The sequence below is a fragment of the Chiroxiphia lanceolata genome, chromosome 4, assembly GCF_009829145.1.
Source record: "Chiroxiphia lanceolata isolate bChiLan1 chromosome 4, bChiLan1.pri, whole genome shotgun sequence".
NCBI classification, from domain to species: Eukaryota; Metazoa; Chordata; class Aves; order Passeriformes; family Pipridae; genus Chiroxiphia; species Chiroxiphia lanceolata.
Window position 1 is genome coordinate 36966931 of NC_045640.1, and position 24422 is coordinate 36991352.

A 24422-nucleotide genomic window follows, 5' to 3' on the forward strand; every position below is an offset into this window, starting at 1 on the left:
AATTTATCTGTGTAGCAGCAAGCTGAAATACTGTCTTGGAAATTATAAGATATAAATGAAAAAGAACCGGAGGTACCTAAAGGCCTACTAGAGACACCTTTATGTATAACTCCCAGAATGTTGCTCCCAGAATAGCTACATAATGGGATTCCCGAAGAATAAGAGCAGTGTAACATGAGGAGACTGCCAGCATCCAATCAAGGCAGTCAGGGATCTGCTCCCACAGTTGGTTCCCATACAGTCTTGTTACCAAAAGATGTACTCAAGTGATGCAGAAAACAATTGAAAAGCTTTCTAAATATTTACACAAGGTTCAATAATGCTGATCACATCAAGCAAAAAATAATAGTATAGAGAATAACTTTTTCCTTTTGCATAGCTGAGATCTGAGCAGGCTGTAGTGTGCTTCTTTGATTGCAATGTTCATTTTTAAAAAACAACTTTTAATCACAGTGTAATTGGAACACAGTATCTGTACTCGGTTTTATTTAAGACTCTGAATGGGGTGTTACTTCTCTTCGAAGACGGCTCCAAGATGTCATTGATAGGAAGGCTACAAATAATTATAGTACTCTTTCTAATATGAAAAAATCTTTTTTTCTTCGGCCAAAAATAGCTGCATACTCTCTTTAGTGAAGCTGCCAACACTGCTCAGCAAGTAACCGATAAGGATTCACAGAAATTGTCTTGCATGATTCCTCTGTGCACGTTGTGCCCAACTTCAACTCTTGGTTTCGGAGCCAAATGAAATGAGCCGGGCACGTTGCTCTCCCCTCTGGGCTTGGACCTACAAGGGGCTTCATCTCGTCGAAGCTGGGACGAGGCCAGCTCTGCGGGGCCGGGCCCGCTCTGCTCTCCTCCCCTCCCCGGCAGCGCCGCAGCGCGCCCCAGGCGGCCCCTTGCCCGCGGTGCGCTCCGCTCCGCTCCACAGGGCGCCAGCGGCAGGCGGCGCCGCCGCGGCAGCAGCAGCAGCAGCAGGAGGAAGAGGTGGAGGAGGAGGAGGAGGAAGGCGGCCGGCCCCTCTCAGCGCGCAGAGGCGCAGGCAGAGGGCGCTTTCGCCATGCGCAGCCCCCGCCGCCGCCGCGCAGCCCCAGGCGCCGCGCACCCCCCGGGCGCGCCGCCGCTGACAGGCGTCCGGCACAGCGGCGGGAGCGGCAGAGCCACTCGGCCCGGAGCCCCCGGCCCCAGACAAGGGAACTCCCCCGGTGCGACCGGTCTCGCTCTGCTGCTCGCTGGCTCTCTCCCTCCTTCCCCTCCCTCCTCCTCCTCTCTGCGCTTTCCACCTCCCCTGCTCCTGAGTGAGCGCAGCCTCGGATGTCCGGTTTCCTGGTGGGTTTTTCACCTGGCAAACTCTGGATAACTTTGGTGAGAATTTGCGAAGCGGCTGGGAAAGTTGGGAACTCCCCTGCAGGCGTCTAGGAGCTTCTGCTACCGCATCTTCTCCATCCCACGGATTTTACTGCCTTGGATATTGCGAGGGGAGGGAGGGGGGAGAAGGACAGCGAGAGAAGGGGGGAAGAGGAAGAGAAGGAGCCTCATAATTTCGCCTGCATTCCTCCGGCTGCCCCGCGGCCCCGCTCCGCCCTGCACCATGCACTTGTTGGAGGTGCTCTCCCTGGGCTGCTGTCTCGCTGCCGGCGCCGTGCTCCTGGGACCCCGGCAGCCGGCCGCCGCCGCCGCCTACGAATCCGGCCAGGGGTACTATGAGGAGGAGCCCGACGCGGGAGAGCCAAAGGTAAGACCGTGCCCCCGCTCTAGATGCCAGGTCACTCCTCTAGGCATGTGGCTGCGAGTCCCCTTGAAGGAACGGCTTGGAAATCGCTCCAAGGAAAAGATCTGGGAGAAGCTTTTTGAAGTGGCGGGGTTCCTTAAAAGTGAGGGAAGAATTTTTTTTAAAGTGTCTGGATTTTCAGGGTTGCTGGAGTCCAAGGCTGCGTGGGGAACAGCTGCATTTACAAAGAGATGCGAAACACCTGATGGGCAGAGGCAGCCCACGGGCTGAGCTGCTGCCGCGGTGCAGGGGCTGCCCGGCGGGAGCGATCCCGGCCCTGCCTTTGATAGCAGAGCTGGGACGGGACAGCGGCCCGCGGGCTACGGCTGCTGCCGGCCCTGGCAGGGAGGGCGCGCCCCGCGGGCGTCTCGGTGCGAGGTCCTGGGCTGGGGAACGCGGGAGGGAAGGCTGAGAAACACTCAGGGGAGCAGCTGGGCTACTGGAGTTACTGACGCTTTGGGTGAGCTGCTGCTGCGTGACAGAGTTGACGGGAGATGTAAGGTGACACTCGAAAATCTCAGTTCTGCCCAGACGCACAATGAAAGTTGCGCTTAAATTCTCGGATTCCAGACACAAATTCTCTGTTAATTTTTGTTTGCATAGTAAGTTTCGTAACAAAATTCAAGTACCTTGGGTACTTTTGTGCTTGTGGTTTTGCAGTTCCCGGTATGCTGATGCATAAAAAAGATGCATAGTATGTGGCTGTATAAGCATGTGGCATTGTTAGGAAGACCACTGAGGTCTGAGCATATTACAGCTCTTAGCCTTGTCTCATTGTTTCTGACATACTTATTGAAAGCAATCATGACCCAGTTCATTCATTATTCATTTCAGCATGGGGCAGGGAGGGAAGTGTGTGGATTAAAAGCTAAGCTAATATTCTGATTTCCCTCCTCCCTCCCCCCTCCTCATGCTGTTTGTTTTACTGATTAAACATTTGGGAGATTTTACTGTCACTACATGGGCAGTCAAGTTTTGATAGTGTACATTAGCTGTACTTACTTCAGGTATTCAAACTGTTGTAGATTATATGTTGTACACAGAAGTCATACTTTTCAGATAATATTCTGCATGGAAAAGGTTACTGATTATACTGTAGTCTCTCTTAAAGTATTTTAATTATAGACAAATGCTTACATTGCAACACTGCTAATACACTATCAGTGATCATATTGCTTAAATGTTTAGCAAGTGTTTTTCAAACTTAAGTTATTCAAAAGTAGGAACACAAAATCAATTCAGCTGGCCACTCATCACTTAGACTATTTATACAAGTTTAAAAAAAAAAAACAAACCAACAAAACCCCAAAACTTAGTGGAAGGTAAAGATACCTCAATGCTTTACAACCCATGACTGTAAGTCAGATATTTACTGGGTGGAACTAGCATTTGAGTTGTAAAGCCTCAGAATAGTTTATGCTCAAAAGATAGAAAGAATCCAAACTGGAGCACAGTGAATATTTTGTACACTTAAACTGCTGAGGTAGAACAGCTGATAGTGAAGGTATTCACCTCAGATCCCATGCACATGGTGTGGACAGTCACTCTGTTTCTGGAAGAAACCTCGAAGTCTTTGGGAGCTGCCACTGTCCTGCATTGTGTGGAAGTGCAAGTACTCCCTGGAAAAAGAGGAACTGTCAGCAAACCAAAGGAAGGAAGGGTCAAGAGACTGGGAAGTGAGTGGGATGGCATGTGTTAAGTGATTATGTTAATAGAAAAACGTTTTTGTACCTGACTATTGGTGAGTAGTAAGCAGAGAGAGAGAAAGACTCTGGATCCAAAGAGATTTAGTCATGTTGGAAGTCTTTAATTGTGATTTTGTTGCTTTTGCTGGAACGGTTTGAGTGAGTACTGCATGTGTTTGTTACTGTGATGAGTGAATATTGAGATGAATATCTGAAGTAATTATGAAAAGATTAAATAAGTAAACTGCAAATAATTGTTTCAAGGAAAATATGATTGTATTGTCAGTATAAAGTATCCGCTTGAACTTTGTTAACTTCAATGAAATTCATAGGTGCTATGCTTCCTCTGTTTCGACTTCCCGTCCATATGCCATGTTACTCCATGTTAAGCCGATGCCTAAGTGCAGGTTATGCAGTCCTTTGGGTCATCTTTTTACACGTTATCTTTATTTCTCTCTACTCCTACATTAGGAACTTTAGCTTTAAAAAACATTTTAAAAAGTGTGGATGAAGTTGAGGGTCCTCCAACATAGAAAAATCTGGGCAGAAAATAAGGATATCGTGTTTTTAAGCAGGTAATTTTCATGTATTAATCTTGTCTAGAGATTTGCAGCAACTTGAAAGCGTTACAGATATAAATAGTAGTAGTTCTTCATACACAGCTCTTGCAAGGACATGTTCTGCAGCAAGTGGGCACCGATAAGCTTGTGCAACCCTGCTTTCCCCCCCAACCCCGCCCACCCCGGTTTTTTTTTCAGCCTAAGGGTAAAGTTCGTTATTTAACAAGCTTTCAGGGCCCAGATTAATACTTTTCAGCTGAACTGTCAGCTCAGTGGGATGGGAATGAACCTTGCCCGTAAATCACCTTTTTCGGATTTCCTGCAGCATAAGGGGTTGCCCCGACGAGGCGACCCCCTCCCAGTCACACCCCGCCTCTCCCCGGCTGGGCAGGGAGGGCTGCCCTGGCCCCTTCTCTCCGCCTGCGTGGCTTGCTGCGGAACGTAACCTGGTACTTCAGTTGTCTCTCTGCTTAAGGTGGGCCCCGGGGAATCAGCTCTCCTGCCCCCAGATTTCACGCAGTTTGGCAGGGACCCGCCGCAGAGATGCTCGCAGCAGCTGCAGCAAGGAGAGGGTGAGCTGTGGTGCCATAGTGGTGACTTGAAACTTAATCTCCCTTTACTGTCTATTAATGTTTTAGTAACTTTTACACTGTGTTTTGTCTCTGGCTGTTGTTCTTTAGGTAATTTTGAATGGGCCACGATGGGTGAATCTATACTGTCTACCTCTGAGAGTATTATTTAAAAATAAATAAAATAAACTTCTTAGGTTATTGAAATGAAGGCGTAACAGTAGCATGTACCTAGAATTCATTAATGGCAATAAGATAACAATAGCAAAGCTAGGTTATTATAGTAAGAATAACAGAAATGAAGCCACACAATTGCAAGAATTTGTCATAGCTGCACCATCATTTTGTTGCATAGTCTAACCTTTAGGATTATGTGACTATACAAAAGCAATATTGGTCAATTTTCCTGTTTAGTTTTAAGAGGTTTAAAACTATGTTTATGCAAGGATTCTTTGTTTTGTATTAGAATGGGACTAGCAAATGAAAATATATTTACCTGTTCTAAAGTACACCCCTGAAAATTTCACTGGGGCCTCTTTACACAGACAGCATTAAGTACAGAACACTCTGTGATGTGATTCTATGATTTGCTTTTTTTGCAATGAAAATAAATGTGCTTATGTGAGCGGCATTTATCTTGGATGCTACCTCACCAGAGATACACCTTGTTATTATTATTGTTTTAAAATTATTTAAAATCTGACCTAATCATACAATGCTGTTTGTTGATGGCTAACAGAGTTTAAATATTGTTAGTTAATGGGAGTATGAGGAAAAGCAGTGTCAGTTTCCAGGGTTTCCTCCTGTCAGTGTATCTCCAGGGTATAATCTCAGACCCATCAGGTTTATGACCACCTCTAAGTTTATGAAGTGTGCCTTACTCTGTGATGTTACCTGCACTGGTGAGAGATGAAGCTAGACTTTCTGCTCTGAAAACAAGCATAAACCTCACTCCCAGAGCTTAGGCTGTTGCTTAAGTGCTAAATTGAGCATGTAGGGAGAATGTGTTTTTTTTTCTGCTGCTGCTGTTTAGTCTGCTGCAAATTTTCTTTTTATGTGTGTGTAGCCACTCTCTTTTCAGACATGTGCACATAGAAAGATTGGTTTTTTTAGGAGCATGATGTGTATCATTCAATAGGATGAACATTGGTAATAGGACCTATTATAAAAACTAAGCAATGCTTCTGCAAACATGAATAGTAAACCTTGGTCTAGCCTTTTAAGTGAGTAAAGTACAATACTAAGCTCTAAGAGCTCAGGGTACTTTTTAGTTCTCAGTGTAAGTATGTGCATTCCTGGGTATCTTGTGTAAGCATGCTTGTGTGCCTGTTTGGGACTTCAGTTATTTGTCAGCAGCGGTCCCATGCTCTTATAAAGATTCTAAAAAGGCTTTAGAGATCACTTGAACTGCAGTGTTTAGGGGCATACAGAAGCATCCCATCAAAAAATTATTTCTATGCTCACTTAGGTTCAGTGTGTGTTTAAACTCTTGCCTGTTTTTTCAAGGATGTGTGTCCACTTATTTTAGTAAAAATAAACCAGGACGTATTCATTGGGCTGTTGTAGCTGAGGGTGATGGTAATAATCCTCTTCCACTTATACCCTGCATCCAGGATAGAAAGTCTGTCTAGAACCTTGTGTTCAGCTGCTGCTTTTTTGAATGTGGTTAGTGATTTATTAAAACAAAATCCTTGGAACAAAGGGAATCCAACTGAAGTCACACTAGTTTCCTATCAAATTTAATATCCTGTTTAATGTAAAAAAACCCGTACTACAGCTGTTTGTAGAATGATTTATAAGAAATTCCAGGCAAGGTTGTTACTTGAAATTCATAAGCTCTTTCAAAGTTTAAGTTGTTTCTTAAGAGTTTTTTTGGGAAGGTATTGAATTTTGCATAGTAAGTAGGATAGATATGATTTTTTTCTTACCTATTATAAATAGTCATTACTTTTTTTTCTAATTTCACCTTCTATTCCAAGTGATATGGAATACCAAGTTCCCCTCCATGTAAATGTGTATCTACTTCAAAGACACTAATGGCTGCATAAATTGCACCAGAATTTTAATTTAAAATATTGATAGTTTAGGAGAGTGTGAGAGATTCTTTGAATTCCTGTTATATATCAGTTTTTCAACTTGTTTATCTTCTTTCGTCTTCTTTCGTCTCCAGAAGTTCTTCTGGTGACAATATTTGTGTTACTCTTTTCCCCCTCTTCATTGCATTTCAGATGTTAGTTAGGAAATAGCAAAACTATAAGACATTTATTCTTCTGTTCTTCCATTGTAATCATCATAAATCAATCCGTCTAGCTCTGTAGTAGTTTGTTTTCTCTTTTGACGTTTCCTGACTTTAGACAAGTCAGCTGTAAGATAGTTATAAGTCCTTACAAGTATTTAGAGACTGTAGTTATCAGTGGAGGGAGTGAATGTTATGGTAAGAAGCTCCTTTTTAGCAAAATAACCAAGAGGAATGGTGTTCTTAGGGAGAGGAGGAGAAAACACAGGGAAAAACTTCTCATACTGAAGAAAAAAAATAGTAATAGTTGGTGTATTTTGGCTATATTGTACTCTTCACTGAGTATAGACGAGTATGTAGCCATCCTACATGTAGTTACTAAGGCTATACATCTTCTGCAGAAAACTTTTGGTATTCCAATTATGGTTAACTTCAATGAAAAATGATTGCTCGGGAAAGTTAATGGCATTAATTACACAGTACTACCATCACCCTGAATTCTGTAGTACTCCATACTGTTCACATAATGGCTTCGCCTACTCACTGACAGTTTTCCAGTAGCCTGACCTCAAGGATGCAGCTTAAAACCTGTTGAAGGTGTTTTACAACCTGTTCCTTATTGAATCAGGCAGGACCTTTTATACTGGACAAGGGAATGTAATGGCAAAGAATTGGACAATTCTGGGAAGACACCAGGAGGCTGCTGGGGAGTAGATGACACGCATATTTCTCTCTGGTGTCACAGGTGTGGCATCCCCTGTGTTACTCCTACCTGTTTGTGGCACCAAATAAGTAATTTCAGGAATCAGATATCATCTCTAACAAAATCCTTTACACTGTTAAATGGTTTAATTCTCTGACTTTCCTTACTCAATAATTGTGCTCTGTCGAGAAAGGGAGAAGAGAGGAATTTATGGAAGGGATAGCTTCTGAGAACAGATGCAACATTTGGCTATTTCCTAATTTTTTTCTCCAAAGAAGACCTGTAGCATCTTCCAAACACCCCACAAGCATGTGTGTAATTTTCTGGTATTTCTAAAGATTTTCAGAAACAGTATTTATCCTGCTCTCCTGCTGTACTTAGCATTGGTGCAGCCTCACCTTGAGCACTGTGCGTGGTTCTGGGCCCCACAATTCAAGAAGGATGTGAAGATCCTTGCATGCATCCAGAGGAGCGTAACAAAGCTGGTGACAGGACTGGAAGGAGTGTCCTATGAAGAGCAGCTGAGGACTCTGTCTGTGTCTTGGAGAGAAGGAGGCTGAAGGGTGATCTCATTGCTCTTTACAGCTTTCTGAGAGGGGGAATGTGGAGAAGGAGGTGATGATCTCTTCTCCCTGTGGTCCAGTGGTTGGATGCATGGGAATGGTTAAAACTGCACCAGGGGAAGTTCAGATTGGACGTTAGGAAGCATTTCTTTTCCAAGAGGGTAGTCAAACACTAGAACAGGCTTTCTAGAAAGATGGTTAAGCCTGAGCCTGTCAGTATTTTGGAGACATTCAAACAATGCCCTTAATAATGTGCTTAAGCTTTTGGTCAGCCCTGAACTGGTCAGGCAGTTGGACTAGATGATTGCTGTAGGTCTCTTTCAACTGAAATACTATATTCTATTTGAGATCATTCAGAAAAAGCAAAACTACTGTTGTTGTCCTTCAACTTTCTTCAACTGCTGAATTTAGCAGGACAGATGCATTTGTGGTGGACTGCTCCAGCTGGCCAGAATGTACTTGCTGCATCAGTTACAATATTTAGAGCCAAAAGAAAAACTAGCCAAGTGAAGCTTTACACTTTATCTGCTGTCAACTTAGTCATGTTTATGTAGACAATTAAATGTTTGGAGGTTGATTAGTTTGTTTCATTTGTGTTTTTGTTTCAAATTGAGAGATACTGTTACAACTGGTAACCTCTACAGTCTGCTCAAGGAACAGTCTCATTAGAGAGAAAAAGAGCACCAGTTTCAGAGGTTGAGGTATTTATTATTTCCAGGTCAAACATTCATTTTAGAAGGCCTGGATTATGATTATTGATTTTAAGAGATGTTCATCCTTTTTGGAATAGGCAGCTAATGCTCCTTACCCTGCAAGTATGGGATCCATGTACACAGTCACGTGAGGAAAAGCTGGTAGGTGTTGTTTGAGGTGTGTTGCCTGCACATGGTGGAATCCGTGTTCCTGCTCTGCCAACTGACTCCTGATCTGAAGGGGTTCTTGCTGAGGAAGCAGTGTGAGGGAGGTGTGGAGGAGTTCCTTTCTCTGGGCCGTCTGTGACCCAGAGCGAGCCCAAGTGGACACTGCCATGAACCAAGGCTAGAATCTGTGGACTTGAATTCATAGTAACCTGTACTTGAAAGTACTCATACCAAGTTGAGCTCTGGGAACTGTCCATGTAGGTGGTCTTGCTCTGTGCTATATACATATTAAAGAAACTTAACATGGAAAAAGAAAAAAATACTGAAGAATTTAAAACATAAGGAAAACCTGAGAAGTGATTAAAACTGTAAAGAAAAACTGGATTGAACAACTTTAGTTTTGTTTTTTCCTTAAGAAAAAAACCAAAAAACAAAATACAACAACAACAACCAAAAAAAAAAAAAAGGGAGGGCATTTCTTACCACAGGTGTTGGAAGTAATTCTGAGAGGGTGGGTTTAGGTTTTTTTTAAATTTTTTAATATTTTCTTTTCTTTGAAAATGTTGCCTTTGGAGCTCTAAGAATTTACCACAGTCTTGACCTGTCATTCTAATTGACTAACAACTGCTAGGTGTTGCAGACTAGGAGACAGCTTTGTGGCTGCTGTGAGTTGGAGACTAGGGGAATACTGTGAATGTAGGTTTCACTGGATGTCAAAGATTGTTTGTATTTTGTACCCCTAAAAGGATCATTCATTATTTGGCGTGCTGCTGCGGAGAAAATCTCTGCTTATTTGCACACTGTCTATTACTTAGATATACCACTCCTATTTCTTCTTAGAAATAACATAACTTCAATAATTACAGTGATAACTACTTGTGACTGGCCACAGACATAATTGACAGAAACATAATTTGCCTTTAAAATTAATAGTACCAAGAGTCTTGATGAAGACTGTATGTATAATTTTTATAGAATTGCTATTTATGGTTAGATTACTAGTGCAATTAATTGTGAAAGGAAAATGAGAAATAAACTTGTGAGGTGGTGCCTTACTGACATTTGTCACTTGCCTAGGGACAGATGTTTCCAAATGAAAACAGAGCCTCAGACTTCCTCTTCACCCGCTTTCCAGCCTGTCTTGCGTAATGGGCACAGTGCTGCTGCAATACAGATTTGACCATTTACTTTGTTTCATTTGATTTGTGAATGTCAAAGTATTCATGTTAAGATTTCAATATTTCTTTGACGCAAGGATTTTTTAATTTTATCTCCTTTATATGTTAATATTGAAGTATTCTGTAATTTGGAGAAAATGAGGCAGTCTTGTTAGCACAGTAGATTCAGTAAATATGGAGAACTGGTTTTTTTCCAGGAAGGAAGATAATATGGACAATTACTTTGTCTTTACAGTTGGGTGTGCTTGCGGCTGGATAGAGAAGGGCAAAATGTTGGTTCATTTAAAAATATCAAGAACCCTATTGTGCAGGGCACAGCTTTTAAAAGAACTTTAACAGCTGCTAGAAGTCCCACTGACATGAGACTGAATGCAGTGGGTATTGACCTCTCTCCTTTGTACAGTTTCATGGTGGTTTCATCTAAACTGCCAGGCAACAGAAGCCAAGAGGCTAGGCTCAAAATCAAATTCTCTGAGAGTCTCCTTGGTTGCTGGAGTGTTAGTGATGCTGAGTTTGTGCCTTCTGCCTTGCATTCCCAGGTACACCCTGAGATATAAAAATGTACTTTTTTGAACATATAGCTTGGAAAGATCTTGGCTCCTCTTGTGGGTCAGCAGAGCCTAGCAGGTGAGCAGCTCCTGGCTACCTCAGTGCAATTTGTTTCAGCTGGCAGGAATGCCATGTTAATAGTACTGGACGAATGAGATTGTCCCCTTTTAGGAAGGGATTCACCGTGTGTGTACGCTGAGGGAGGTGAGTTTGATTAACAACTGGACTCTGAGATCAGACCACCTTAGAGTGGCAAACTGGTTGATAAAAGGGCTCTCTACAGTTTTGGTTCCCTCCAAGAGCGTGGTGCTCAAGTCAGAGTAATGGAGCCTGTACAACTGAAAGTTGTGAAGTGTTGTGTGATAAAATGCTTTTATTTTTCTTACCAAAGAAGAGCTGCCTGTTTCCCTCTGATTATCAGCTGTGAAAATGATGAAGATCTCTAAGATTATTGAGAACCCTGAGTTTTTTAGTATTTTTTTAATATTTGTTTGTTTGTTTGTTTCTCCAGGTGTTTAGGCCAGCAGTTGATCAAATCACTAAAAACAAATAAAGCAGTAAAGACCTGTAGATGAGCTCTGAAGTACTTTCCTTTTCAAAATATCTGTGGATGGGCTGTAAGGCACTAAAAGCACTGTGATTTTGGAATAGGAAGTAGGGGAAGGAGCAATGAAGAATTTTCAGAGGGTAAGACCACACTTCAAAGGAAGGAAGAATTAGGTCGTTCTGTTGTATCAGATAGAACTAAAGAATTAGGCAAACTCTAAATTGAACAGTCACTATTAATCTGGATTAACATCATAAAAAGGCACTTTGTAGTAATGAAACTTTGAATATCTTAGCTAACAGTTTCAGAAAATTAATGAAATTTTCAAATTCTCATCTCATATGACAGGTGGATGATCTCTGTTGTTCCCTTGAGCCTCTGAGCAACTCCCTTGAGTTGCTGCTTTACTCCATGATTAGTTGGGTTATGCTATATATAGTGATTATTGAAGTCACTTAAGAGTAGAAGAATGTCTATGCCTGGTCAGGCAAAATGCCTGATTAGCCCTATATGCCATTTTCAGCAGTACCCAACATGGGCAATCTCGGAGAGCCCATGCTGCACAGCCACTAAACGTGCACCCTGTGCTCTACTAGTGTGGCAGAGGACGACTTGGAGAGCAATGTTGGAAACCTCATGATGAGAAGTAATCTGTAACACCTTCCCCCTGAAACCTCCTTCAGGTGAAGGCTGCCCTTTGGCCATGGGCATGTCTGTTCTTGCAAGAAGACAGAATACCCACTGAATCCTGTTCCCCCAAAGTTTCTTTTTATCTTCTGTCATATGAGCTGCCCTGCTTGATCACCTGTAGGGGGATTGTTGTGCAACATCCTGCTGATTTGTCCTCAAACCACCCCATGGAATGTCTTGGGAGATTTCTACTCTGCTTGCCTTGTTTCTTCATCTTTGCATCCCACAGACCACTTTCAGGAAAAATTCTGAAACCCTGGTGTGTCAACATGTACCTGCTGCTTGTTCCTGGGCCAGCTGGGGACTTCAGTTAGAGAACCCAACAGCAGGCATTTACAGGATCCCCAGACTCATGTCTGTCCTAGTGAAAGGGCAACCATGGCAACATGCACCTGGCTACAGCCACTCTTCTGGCTCTTCAGTACCTCTTAGTTATTTTTTTTGGCTGGCCTTCTTCTCTTTTTATTTATGCCCTTACCATGCAAGGCCCTGCCAAATTACAGGATCTACTTGACAACCTCCTTCTGAGCAAAGAAATTGAAAGTGTCACTACATGCTGGCAGACTGTTGGCAGCAGCTTTGTGAACTTACTTGCCTTAAATGTTGGGTGGTGTGTGTGCATGTTATTTTGCTTTTTGTAATAGCTTTCAATTGACTTTTCTCTTACTTTTGATCTAGGTGCTCATGGAGCCCCCAGAAGTTTTTGACATCAACAGCTTTCTGTATGATCAAGTGGATGTTCTGTTTACTATGCATAATAGTAAACTTTCAAATAACCAAACAAGTCCCAAAACAGTAAAAAAACCATTCCTATTACTTGTCTTGAGCCTGACACCTGCTAATTAAGCATGAAACTTCCCCAGTCCATCTTCTGGACAAGGCAGAGAGCAATGCTGTCCATGCCACTTGCGGTCTTATTGAGTTCCCCTCTCCATTGTTCTTTTTCAGGCTAAAAATCTTTCACTTATGTAACCTGCTCTTTGAAATGAAACTGTTCCTTACCTTTGATCACTTGAATTCATACCTTTCTTAATTCTCTTTTAAGACTGCAGAATAAGGAGAGGGGGAAAGCCAGGAGTGAAAACAGGATTCCAGATGTGGGACACCACAGATGTGTGTAGGGACACAATGATGTTTTGTTCTCTTTCCTAGCAATTCCACTTGTATATCTGTTTTTAAAGTGTGTCTTGATTTGAGAGTATTTTGTAACATGTCAGACATGAGTACGATTCAAACGCCTCCTTTAAAGAACTACCCGTATTTATACTGAAGAACAGGATGAGGGAAGGCATTTCATAGTTATTGCCATTTCCTCAAAATGCACATAAAAGCTGTTCTTAGGGGCCTGTTTCAAGATGATGATTATTTAAACATCTGTGATTTAAACCTATGTGTTCATTATGCTTTTAATGTGTTTTTCTGCCTACCACATGTGCACAGTGTGAGATTTAATGGGACTAGCCATCTTCTGTGTTAAAAACTATGAGCTCTATATTTAATGTCCTTAATGATTTTTCTTTAAAAATGAGATGTGGTCTCAAAGTGATCTGTGAACTATGCCAGCAATCTTTCAGAGGCTGTTTATACCTGTTAACAATATGATGCTACTGTCAGGCAACATTTGTGAGGACTTAGTTTTGTGCACTAACTAGGTGCATATGACCAAGCAAATTTATCGGAAACCTACCTATGCTTGCAAATTTTTAGATGCACATCAATCCTAGCCCAGAGCATAAGAATATAAGAAAAACCCCACTGGGGCAAACTAGAACTAGTGGTCTGCCTAGGCAAGTGTTTGGCCTCTGTCAGTGTCAGCAGCATGTGCTTCTGAGTAAGGAGAATATTTGGGCTTAGTCAGTTTCTGCTGTTTGCTCCATTCATACCCTCTGAACATCCCCAGTTGTTGGACTGAGGATATAAGAAGGTATGCCACTGCCTCTTCTCTTCAGTATCTATTTATGGACATCTTGTCCATTTATTTGTCTATTTTCATACTGAAGGTACCGTGAGCAGTTAGATTCTGAGCTACTTCGTACCAGGATGGTGCTGGTTTGGGTGCAGTGGTGCTTCTTTGGTTTTGTCGACCTGCAATATCTGTGAAGACTCATTCTACAGTTAATATTCTCTACTTGTCTCTTCTTTGAATCTTGTGTGTTATACAGGCACAAAAATTATTTTCAGCACTTGGGAAAAAATATGCAGTTTATTTGGAGATCTGAGGTATATGTCCTGAAATTTTTGAAGACCAAACTAAAGAAGCAGCATGAATGTGTCATTTATTTATTTCAATATTATTCATACTATATTTCAATCAAATACAAATCTGATTGGTTTTATATTTTGGCCAGTCGGAGTGACTGCATCCAGTGTCAGATTTTCCCCACCCCTTTCGTCAAGAGACTGATTTTATTTTCATCTTTAGACCTTTATTACATGCATGGGGTCTCTTCAGTTGCTGTCTGCCTGAGGTTTTGCCAGCTTGGGGTGATAATTTTCCCTGTAGGTCAGAATTAGAATCTGTAGCTCTTTTGAGCTGTTTATGGTGGCTGGGACCCATAATATGGATTTGTTTGTAGGAAATTCCAAATGCCACTTGATGAACAGTAGTGCAGTGCTGAGTAAAGGGGCAAACCAGGAGATCCTCTCTTTCTCTTGATGCCTACTCCATAGAAAAGTACAGGAACAGCTGGAGAAAGGTGGTGGAGTTGGGTCCTAAACAGTTGGGTCACAAATCTTCCTTAATTCCTTTTTCTCCCCTTCCAGGAGGAGGGAGAAGATAAGGCAATTAATGAAAACACTTCAGATAAGTGCTGTATAATGTAAGCTTTAGCAGACATCAAATGTCACCCCCTTAGAAATATCTGTAGTCTTCTGAAGAAGATTAAGTCATCTAGGGTTTGGATTTTTTTTTCCTTGCATTGGTTATTCTTCTTTGTGTTATTGGGACATATTTCCCCTGCCTCACTAGAGAAGTATCATAGGCTGCTCTATTAGAGGAATCTATGCATCTTACAAAGGGTCCCATTGAGGCATATTTGTTTAAATCCTTATTGTTATTCTAGAGATATTATCTAACAAGTGATATATTGAATAAAATTGAATTCTGGGTAATCATAACATTTTTTAATTCTAAATATTTGTTTCATATTTGTGCCAACGTATTGATTTCTGCTATTGTTCTGCATATTCTTTAATACAATTGTGAAAACTGTCGTTAGCTTTGATTTTATTTTTCCTCCCATAAATGATATGCACTATGAATTCCTAAAAAATCACTGTTACATGCATTGTCATGAAGCTCCTTAGACTATTTAACACATGCTCTTGTAAAGACTTAAATTTTTATAATCACTGTATATATATATTTTTAACCTGCAAACTGCCTAATGAGGAAATTATTAAAAAGAAAGCTAATTCTGAGGCAAGCAGGCTGTGTTCTTTAGCTAATTGGTTTAATTAGAATGGGAATTTCCCTTTCACTTTGACTTAGTGCAGTATTGAAGAATCTAAAGTAAATGCAAAGTCTTACTTTGTGTAGTGTAATGTGAAATTAATTTCTTATCTTATAAAACTTGCACTGATACCTGAGTAGCAATCTTGAAAGAAAAATGGAATCAATAAACATTTGGTAGTCATTAAAGTGGCTGAATTTCATACAGAACTGTTCTAATCCACTGCTTACCAATTTTCCCCATGTCCTTTCATAAAATCAGAATTATTTTGCAACCAGCATCCTGATACTCTGATATGTTAATGCTTTAGCTGGATGGCAGTATTGGCTTCAAAGTCTTCTGGGGCACTGAAAGAAAACAAACAAAGAAGAAAACCCCACAACCTCTTTGATTGTACTCAGTAAAGATTACAACAGTGTGAGAAATTTCTACAGTACTCTTCAAAGGCACTCTGACAGAGCTGTACTTGGGAAGGACAATTTTTTTAATTATTAATTTTTTTCTTCTTACTGAAATTACAGTGTTTTTACTTGAGTTGTCTGAAATACATTAATTTTCCAGTATAATTATGCTGCTGTAAGCAGTGCTGATAGAAAGATGTAATCATACCTCTCTGGATCCAGCCCTAGTAGTTGAAGAAGGTAGCATATATAGTATATATATAATTAGTGCATTGCATCTGGGTTATGGTAAATAATATTGTACTTAATTTGACAGAAGGGGTGCTCCAGCCAGGAGCCTGTCCCTATTCCCCTTACTCCTCCTTCAACATGAGTTGGAAAGCTGGTAAGGGGAGGTAAGATAAGGATACTGCTTTTGGTAGCAGCATGGATTTATGCTGGATTTATAGGGAGTCTGCAACAGTTTAGCTATGATCCTCCAGGTAAATAATTTCTAGTGGCTGATCTTGTTTTACTGTATAGCAAAATTAGGTAAGAGTAGTCACGTACCTGGTTGCAGTGGTTCACAAACATATCCTCATAGACCATGACTAGCAATGTGAACAGATAAAAATAAAATTGTCTTTTTCATTTACTCTTTGTAAGTAATGAGGATCTTATTAACCAAACTAGTTTTGTTTTTTTATTTTTTTCTCTTACATGCACATAAGATTCAGCAATATTGAAGTGAAGGGCTGGTAATACTGGACCACATTGCTGACTTTAGTAGTCACCTATGCTTCCTGCAGAATATGCCTTAGGATCAACCATTAAGCTCCAACTCAACTTTCTTTGTGATTAGATAGTACTGTGAGTGTGTTCTGTGTAGCGAGAGGGTGATCTGGTTAACAATGTATTTGTAAACAGGTTAATTTTTGCAACAAAATCCATGTAGTTCATGAGCAGCTAAACTTGCACTGACAATTTGCGAGAGTGTCCATTGGTGGGTTATTTGTGTTTATGTTGAGTGAAGGTAGTTGTCCAAATTTTTTTCTGTAGAAGTACGGTAATTAAAGTGATTGTGATCCTTATTGAACTACTAGAAGGACATATAAACAAATATTGTTTACCTTCTGCTTTGTACTTGGACTTTCAGTGACACAAGTTTGGTGTCTGGAAGTCTTTCTCTTGCTACGATACGAAGATGTATAATCAATGTCTTGTTGTTGTTCAGCATAAATAATATGTTAGCCTACATCCAAGATAAATCTAGTACTGTTGACGACCATTGCAAACATAAATGTATGTAGTATATGAATATATCCATTACAGCTTGCTACTTCAGTAAAAATCAAACATTCAGAAATTACACAATGCTACTGTTAAAAACTTATCTTTTTTTTTTTAGTGTTCTTCTGATACTCTCTGGAGTTGCTTGATGTTTAGAGCCTTTGAATAGATAAACAAAAATGCCTGCAACTTTATTGTGTGAGTCTAGAGGACAGCTTTCAATAGGCATGAGCCTATGTGACCATTTTCCCAAAGTATTGGGACTGCTGCCTTTTTCCTTATTGACTCCTTGCTGTCATCCCACATCCCAGTCATCTCCATCCTCTTTAACCTCTGTCTTAATTGGGCTGCATACGGGGAGATGGGAAGCCTAAGTGCCTCCAGCTACCTCCCTTACTGCAGCACGTGTTAGCCATGCTGACCCTTATTTGAGGATTGTGAATTCATATGGAAACTGATTCAACTGAAGAGACAGAAGCCCATGTCTTAAGACCTTTGGGTGTTTTTCGCCCATTCAAGTCTGCTTTGTGTAAATACTAAAATAGCCAAGTGGGACAGCAGACTGTACCTTTAGCCTACTGCCTTTCACCTATGTTCTTGACCAGTTCCTGTGTTTTAAATCTATCTCCAGTTTCTTGCTGCTTTCTCTACACTTTGCTTCTCCTTTTCTCAAACTGTGAAATCATCTGATCTCTCCCTTCCCCTCTTTGTACCCATTATCCTAATTTTAATTGCCCTTTCTCATGTGAATAAATGGCAGTGAAGCTGCACCAGGCTATCACTGCTCTTTGATTCCTTTTACTTTTTGCTTCCGCACAGCCAATTCAGTGCCAACCCAGGTCCCTCTTCAGTGTGTCTCTCTGTCCCCCATCTCCTTCACTAGCTTCAGAATACAGCTTTCTTTTCCTGCTTCTCCCACGCTCTTTTCTGAGATCTGGGTTTCAGCTCTGTTCCCTCTCTGTGTCTTTTCTTTTTCCCATTTTATTCTTAGGGCAGACTGAGGCTTTTTCTGCTTTCTGTTCCTTTATGCTCAAGTTTCTTCTTTTTAGCTGTCTGCTGTGGAATCACTGAGAGCACACAAAAGAAAAACCTCACTTCTGTCACTTCATAACCTGCTGCAGACCAGAGCTATACCTGCACAGCAAGTCTTGTTCAGCAGCTGCAGGGATTGTTCCTTAAACCATTTTGTGGTTTAGCAGAGCAATGTGCCAAAGCCTACTGGAACTTCATGAGCTGTCATGCTTATTTGTAGGGTAAATTTTGATGAAGATGTTAAAAATATGCTCCTGAGACACCCTCCGTTTTTTCTTTTCTCATGACTCCGTATACTTCCCTGTCAATTTAAGGTGCTGCAAATCTTCAGTGAGGAGGCTGCACTGTTTTAATGTGGACAAGAAACAGGCATTAGGGCAGTTCCTCAGTGGAAAATCAAGCTTCAGGTTCAAGTCAGTCAAAACCTTTGAATAAACAGCTAGAAACAAGGTCTTACAAGTGGAAAAACTGGAGCAGTTCCAGCTGAAGTTAATTGCTTGAACCTGCATGGTTTGGTGCCAGTAGCTCAAATGGTATTCCCATTGCCCACTTTCTTATTTGTCACCTGCACTGTCCCTTCTTAGTACCAGTAGGAGTTTTTGGGGAACTGAGTGAGGAACATGATCTGAATGACAGCTTGCTTGGGGGAAGGTGTCAGGGCTAAGGAGTACACAGTTGAACTGATTTGTTTTAGTCTGGTTTACTTCTTGGCTTCATGTGTGCTTGTGTCTACATGGGAGACAGGGACTTGTGTGAGGGCAGGAATAAGCAATTGGGAATAGAAAGAGTGAATGTGAGTGGTTTGATTTTTTTTTTTTTTTTTTAAATTTTATTTAGTGATAGTCTAGGACATTTGTTGATCAATAACTTAGAACATGGTGGTACTGTTAGCTGTGAGGACCTGTTTTCTTTTCTTTTTGCAATGTCCTATGGAAAAATAGCCTTGGAGCAGAGAATGCCTTAAGGAGGCAGTAATTCTTTGGAAAACATCTGTGATTATTACTTGGCTTTATCTCACCTTAACTGACTCAAAGTTTAAGAAACTGACTCATGCTGTCTGGTCTCCTGTTGTAGCTAAAAGTCAGAGACCGGCAGCTATGAGGAATACGTGGCATGGCTTCATCAAGCACAGTTTCAAGGTTTATTCAGAAATTTCAGTTTTCAAAAGTTATGATGTTTAAGTGGGCATGCTGATTGAGGGCATATTAAATGAAATCAGTGTGCACTTGCGCATTTATCCTGTGTAACTACAGCAACTCTTTTTATTTGCGTTTGGTGTTTTCCACAGCCTCTTTGTTGAAATTGTTGAGGGATTTTTCTAAAGTGAAGTTTTTGTCCTCAGATCAAGCTTGAAAGATTGCTGCAGTACTGAAGCTTTGCTTAATCATTATATCCCATTGGTTGGTGCTGAGTTATATATAGCAAGTAGCTGAAGGACAAGGTGGAAGGGATAAAGAAAAGCAGCAGTGAAGGGGTGGGAACTGCTGTCCCATTATTCCTACGGCTCCAACAACATGTATCCAGAAACTAAGGTTAGTAGGAACACTATATAGCATACTTGATGCTGAGAAAGTCTAAAGTATATTCTAATTTTTTTAAAAATAAACTGTTGATCTATAGATTAATGCATCTGATACCCAGCACCAGCTGTTGTCTTGATTGCCATTCAGTGCTAATACAGTGGAATTAAAGGAGAGATAATTTTAGTATGGAATTTCCTGAGGTCATAGAGTTTTACTTTAAGGTATTGTTCTGTATCCAGATGCTGTTGCTTAATTTAGATATAACTATAGAATATAGTTACGCTGTTTCCACTCTCATATGTATAGGCACGCAGACATACACATGCGCATTTACAAAATGTGTCTATATCTATATGTACACTTAGGTACTTTAAATAACTTGAAAATATTAATACATGTTTAAATGTGTACTTAAAACCATCAGCTAACAATTATTCTACAGCTGGAGTAAAACTACTCAAATTTTTACCAATAAATAATCACTTCTAATTTTATGGTTTGGTTTCCAATAGATCAGTTGCAATATAGAAAATACAGAATCTAAGGGAAAACAAATTTAAAATTGTCTGAAAACTGCCTATTTTTACACAATGCCTAAAACTTTCCTACCAACTGTCGTGGTTTAACGCCAGCTGCCAACTAAGTACCACCCAGCCACTCACTTACTACTGATAAGGGTTTTGATAAGAACAGTTTAATAATTGAACTAAAATAAGAGATAATAATTATAATAACAACAGTGATTGTAATGAAAAGGGGAGAGGGAAAGAGAAAGAGAGGGGGTGGGCAGAGAGAGGGAGAGAGATCTACAATTGCTCACCACCTGCTGCCTGATAACCAGCCCATCCTTGAACAGTAATTGGCCCTTCCCAGCCAACTCCTCCCAGTTTGTATACTGATTGTAATGTTTTCTTGTACAGAATATCCCTTTGGCCAGTTCAGGTCAGCTGTCCTGGCTGAGCTCCCTCCCAGCTTCTTGTACACCTGCTCACCGGCAGAGCATGGGAAACCAGAAAGTCCTAGACTTAGGGTAAGTACTGCCCAACAACAACTGAAACATCAGTGTGTTTTCAACTTCATTCTCATACTAAATCCAAAACACAGCCCTGTACTCAGAAGAAATGAACTCTATCCCAACTGAAAGTAGGACACTGATTCTAATAAGTGGTGATGAGAGACTCTTTGCAGCTTAAGCCGTTTTTCAGGAACTAGCGGTTATACTTGTTACAGTCTTGGTGAGAATGTCCTACCTAGGTAGGACTCCAGGATATTCGCTTCTTATGCTCATTAATACTTCATTAACATAAGATTTTAAGTCTGTAAACACATATGTAAGTATACGATTGAAATCTCAGTGTAGTAGAATGCAGCAAATGTGCATTATCAGGAGAACTGTTTTTATTTAGAATTAAACATATTTTCAAGCCAAAATCATGTCTTTGTTTAGAGAAGGTTTTGTAATTGTTAGCTGCCTGACTCACCATACAGACGGATCATGGTGTGCACTCTATCTGATGTGGATGAGTAGAAGGTTGACTTGAACTAACTTTTCCTGCTTTCATGTAAAATATCATATTGAGTTCTATATCATTTCATAGTGTAAAGGGTGATAAAGATATGCATGAGACAGAAGTAATGGACTTAATAACCTTTATTATATTAATAAGATACCTTTAAGTAGTTTTGAGGTTTTTGTTCCCTGATCTGCATGAATTGAAGTACATGCATGACTGTAACTTGTTTCATAACTAGATGTGACTGTCCACAAATATACCTTTAGGTATACTCAGAGGCCTTTGTAGCAGTGCCAATGAAACAATTGCTTGTGCTCTGCTAGCTCAGATGCCAAATCTGGGGTCTCTTTCACTCCTACTTCTGCTTATTCCCTTCATCTTTATCCTTCTTTAAGTTTTATTCTGAGTATGGAAGTGAGACCCTAGTCACCTGTCTTACACTTACTCATTTCATCTGAGTCAGAAGTGTTTCATAGTTACCTTATTTTTATCTTGTATTTGCCCGAAATTGTGAAGTGTAATGTATCTCTCTGCTTTAAGTAGAAAAAAAGTTGCTTTTAGTAGGCCATGATTACAATAAAACCCAGGTGATTTGTAGTTGTAGCACAGTTCTTTGCCTCAGCACTGCAAGGGATTGTTTCATAGAAAATATGACAAATGAGAAACGCTGAATGCAGTTCCCTATATTTCCCATTCATGTTTTTATGGGGAAAGGATGTTTAACTTCATTAGAAAAGAAAACAGAAATGAATCAACTAAAACCCTTACTTCAAATCCAGGGGAGTACCTTGATTTTTCAGCTTGCTAATCCTGACCCTGTCAGGCCTCATATTTATGATTGCTAATGTGCATTGGCAGAAACAAAGTATTAGAGAAAATGTCTTCTTGAATGCCTGGAAGCTATAGAATGTTTCAACTATCCTACCATGGTAGTTTGAAAAAAAGGGAATGGCCTCACTAATAAATTGCAAGAGTTTTATTTGGTCTGTAAAAAAACAACCTATAAAGATACAGAGAGCAATAAACAAACATTCATTACTGCTGCAAAAGTGCTTCCTATGTCATATTTATTTGCTACATCACATACAAAAGCTTTTTTAACCTGCTGTAGTAAAATGCCAGCACTCCCAAATGTTCAAAATCTCCAACATAGCAAAATAACGAAACTTTAAACTCATGGTACTTAAAATAAAACTGTGATTTGTGTTTTAGTATTTAAGATTGAATATACTTGTTGCACAGAAGCCTAAATAATGTGAAATAGTACTAGAAAAAAGCGTTAAAATACATTTCTAAATACATTTCTATGTCCTCCTTCATTAGAGTGTTGTCACTGAGACAGGATCATAAGAACCTCACACATGTAGAAGGTGAGAACAGTGACTTGTAGCAGAGACATACCCTCCTTCCCTCTTCTGTGTGTGGCACTAGTAAGACAGCTACTGAACTACTGCCTCCAGTGCCTACAGACGAATCTGTAACTGAAAAACTGGGCTGGGGGAAAGACATCCATAATAATAGAGAGATGGAAATAACTTCTAGTAAGAGCTTAAGGAGTTGTAGATCAAAAGATGACTGGGAAAACCATGTAGAAATCTTTGGAAAAGAGAAAATGTAACATGGCAGAAGGCATAAAGCTGAAGTAGAAGACATTGGTGTGTTTTTTTCCCTTCGGAACTGTGAGAGTGACTAATCTTTCAAAAAAACTGTCAAGGGAAATGGTGACTTTAACATATATTCTCATCCTCAAATCTAGCTGCTCTCAGTTAGGAGCCTTTGTTTTCAAGACATTCAATTCACTGTTGAGATGCATAAATGAAAATGGCCATTACGTACAGGAGATTGAAGTAGACTTCCTTTGGTGCACCTGGCTCTCCAAGCAGCATACCTTTGTACCAGCACATATAGTATGGCATGCCAAAATCCTCTTTGATATGATGACAAGTACCAAAAAGCATTGGAAATACCATTGGAAAGTCCACGTGGGTTAGTATTTCATCTGATCGTGTTGTGAATACTGAAGGATTGTGTCTGAATATCCTTTAGCTTCCATCAGGTAGCAGATCAGGACTGAGCCAGGATAACTAGCCCACCAAGTTTATTATCCAGTTATATACTCACCCATCCATGTTTGCTGAATTCCTTTGTTATGGCTGTTTATAGCTGTTACATCCACAGTCTACCATGGCAATGAGTTTGAGTTGCATCATGTAATTGACTCTTGACAGGGAGACGAAACTCTCCAATCTCCTTTCTCTATAATTTGATTGCTTCCTTAGATTTCAAACAGTTCTGGTTTTGTAATAAATAGTGCCTAATTACTTGTGTATTGCCATTCATGATATTATTTTTATTTTACAGCTCTCATACAGAAACAATTTGGCATTGTGGTTTGTTCTTGTCTTTTACTGTCTGTTTGTCAGATCCTCTTTGCATTTTGAGGTGGGGTGATCTAATTAGTGTGTGTTGTGAGAGAAAATGGGCAATTAATGAGGTATGATGATACAAGACCAAAATGTAGTTATTTTTTGTCAAAACAGCTGATAACAGCATTCTGTTTTAGTCAAGTGATGTATCCAAACGTGATTTCATCCCTATCATGCTAATCAGTGGGAAGTAACATATGGGTCTTTTTCTTCATTGTAATGGTTATATATCTCATCACATGGTTGGAAATTGTGTGCTGCCTCTTACACATCCTTCGTGTCCTAAATTGTCCTCTTATAAGCATGCATGCTGCTTTTATGTGAGCAGACATTCATCTATCATATATCAGTAAACCAGTATCATCATGACATGCCTGTTTCTAGTTAAGTGAAAAGAGAAAAGCTGTGATCTTTCCATAAATGTTATGACAGGGAGCAAGATGTGTGAGTAATTCATGCAGCCCCAGCTTGCCCTTATTTACATCTAGAAGTATCTGAAAAAGAGCACTGGATGGAGGAAACTGTGGCTACGTGCAGAAGGAATTATTTTAGTGAGCCAAATCCAGTCAGTAATTGTGGGCATCTCAGTCCAAATTACTTTTCTGGCTCTGGAAGAAATACCAAATTTTTTAGAGTTTTTTGTTATTGCTGTGTTTTGTATAGAAGCATATGTGAGAGTCTGAATTGTGATTGCCTCCAGGAGTTTTAAGTAAAACAGTAAAAATTCTTTTTGAAGATGAAAATAAGATTTGGCAGTATTGCTAACAGGAAAAAAATAATCTTTCAAGCAGTATATTTAGGGAACAAAGATAATTTATTCCATAATTAAATATAAATACACCACTTTTCCTGGACTGACCATGCTAAACAACCTGGAATACACTTTGTATATCA

At 40.2% G+C, this 24422-nt stretch overlaps 1 protein-coding gene across 3 annotated transcripts in view; it reads left to right on the top strand.

The window, feature by feature from the left end:
• Positions 1 to 1356: 1356 nt before the first annotated feature.
• VEGFC (vascular endothelial growth factor C) overlaps positions 1357 to 24422 on the top strand; it is a 77523-nt gene continuing 54457 nt past the window's right edge. The window contains exon 1 of one of the 3 annotated variants that reach the window (XM_032686886.1): positions 1357 to 1735. In XM_032686886.1, coding sequence (XP_032542777.1) covers positions 1592 to 1735 — 144 coding nt within the window. In that variant the 5' untranslated portion in view covers positions 1357 to 1591. Of the gene's footprint in view, positions 1736 to 3491; positions 3513 to 4261; positions 4492 to 24422 lie in introns of those variants that run through there. The other 2 variants (XM_032686889.1, XM_032686887.1) reach the window with 2 other exon arrangements.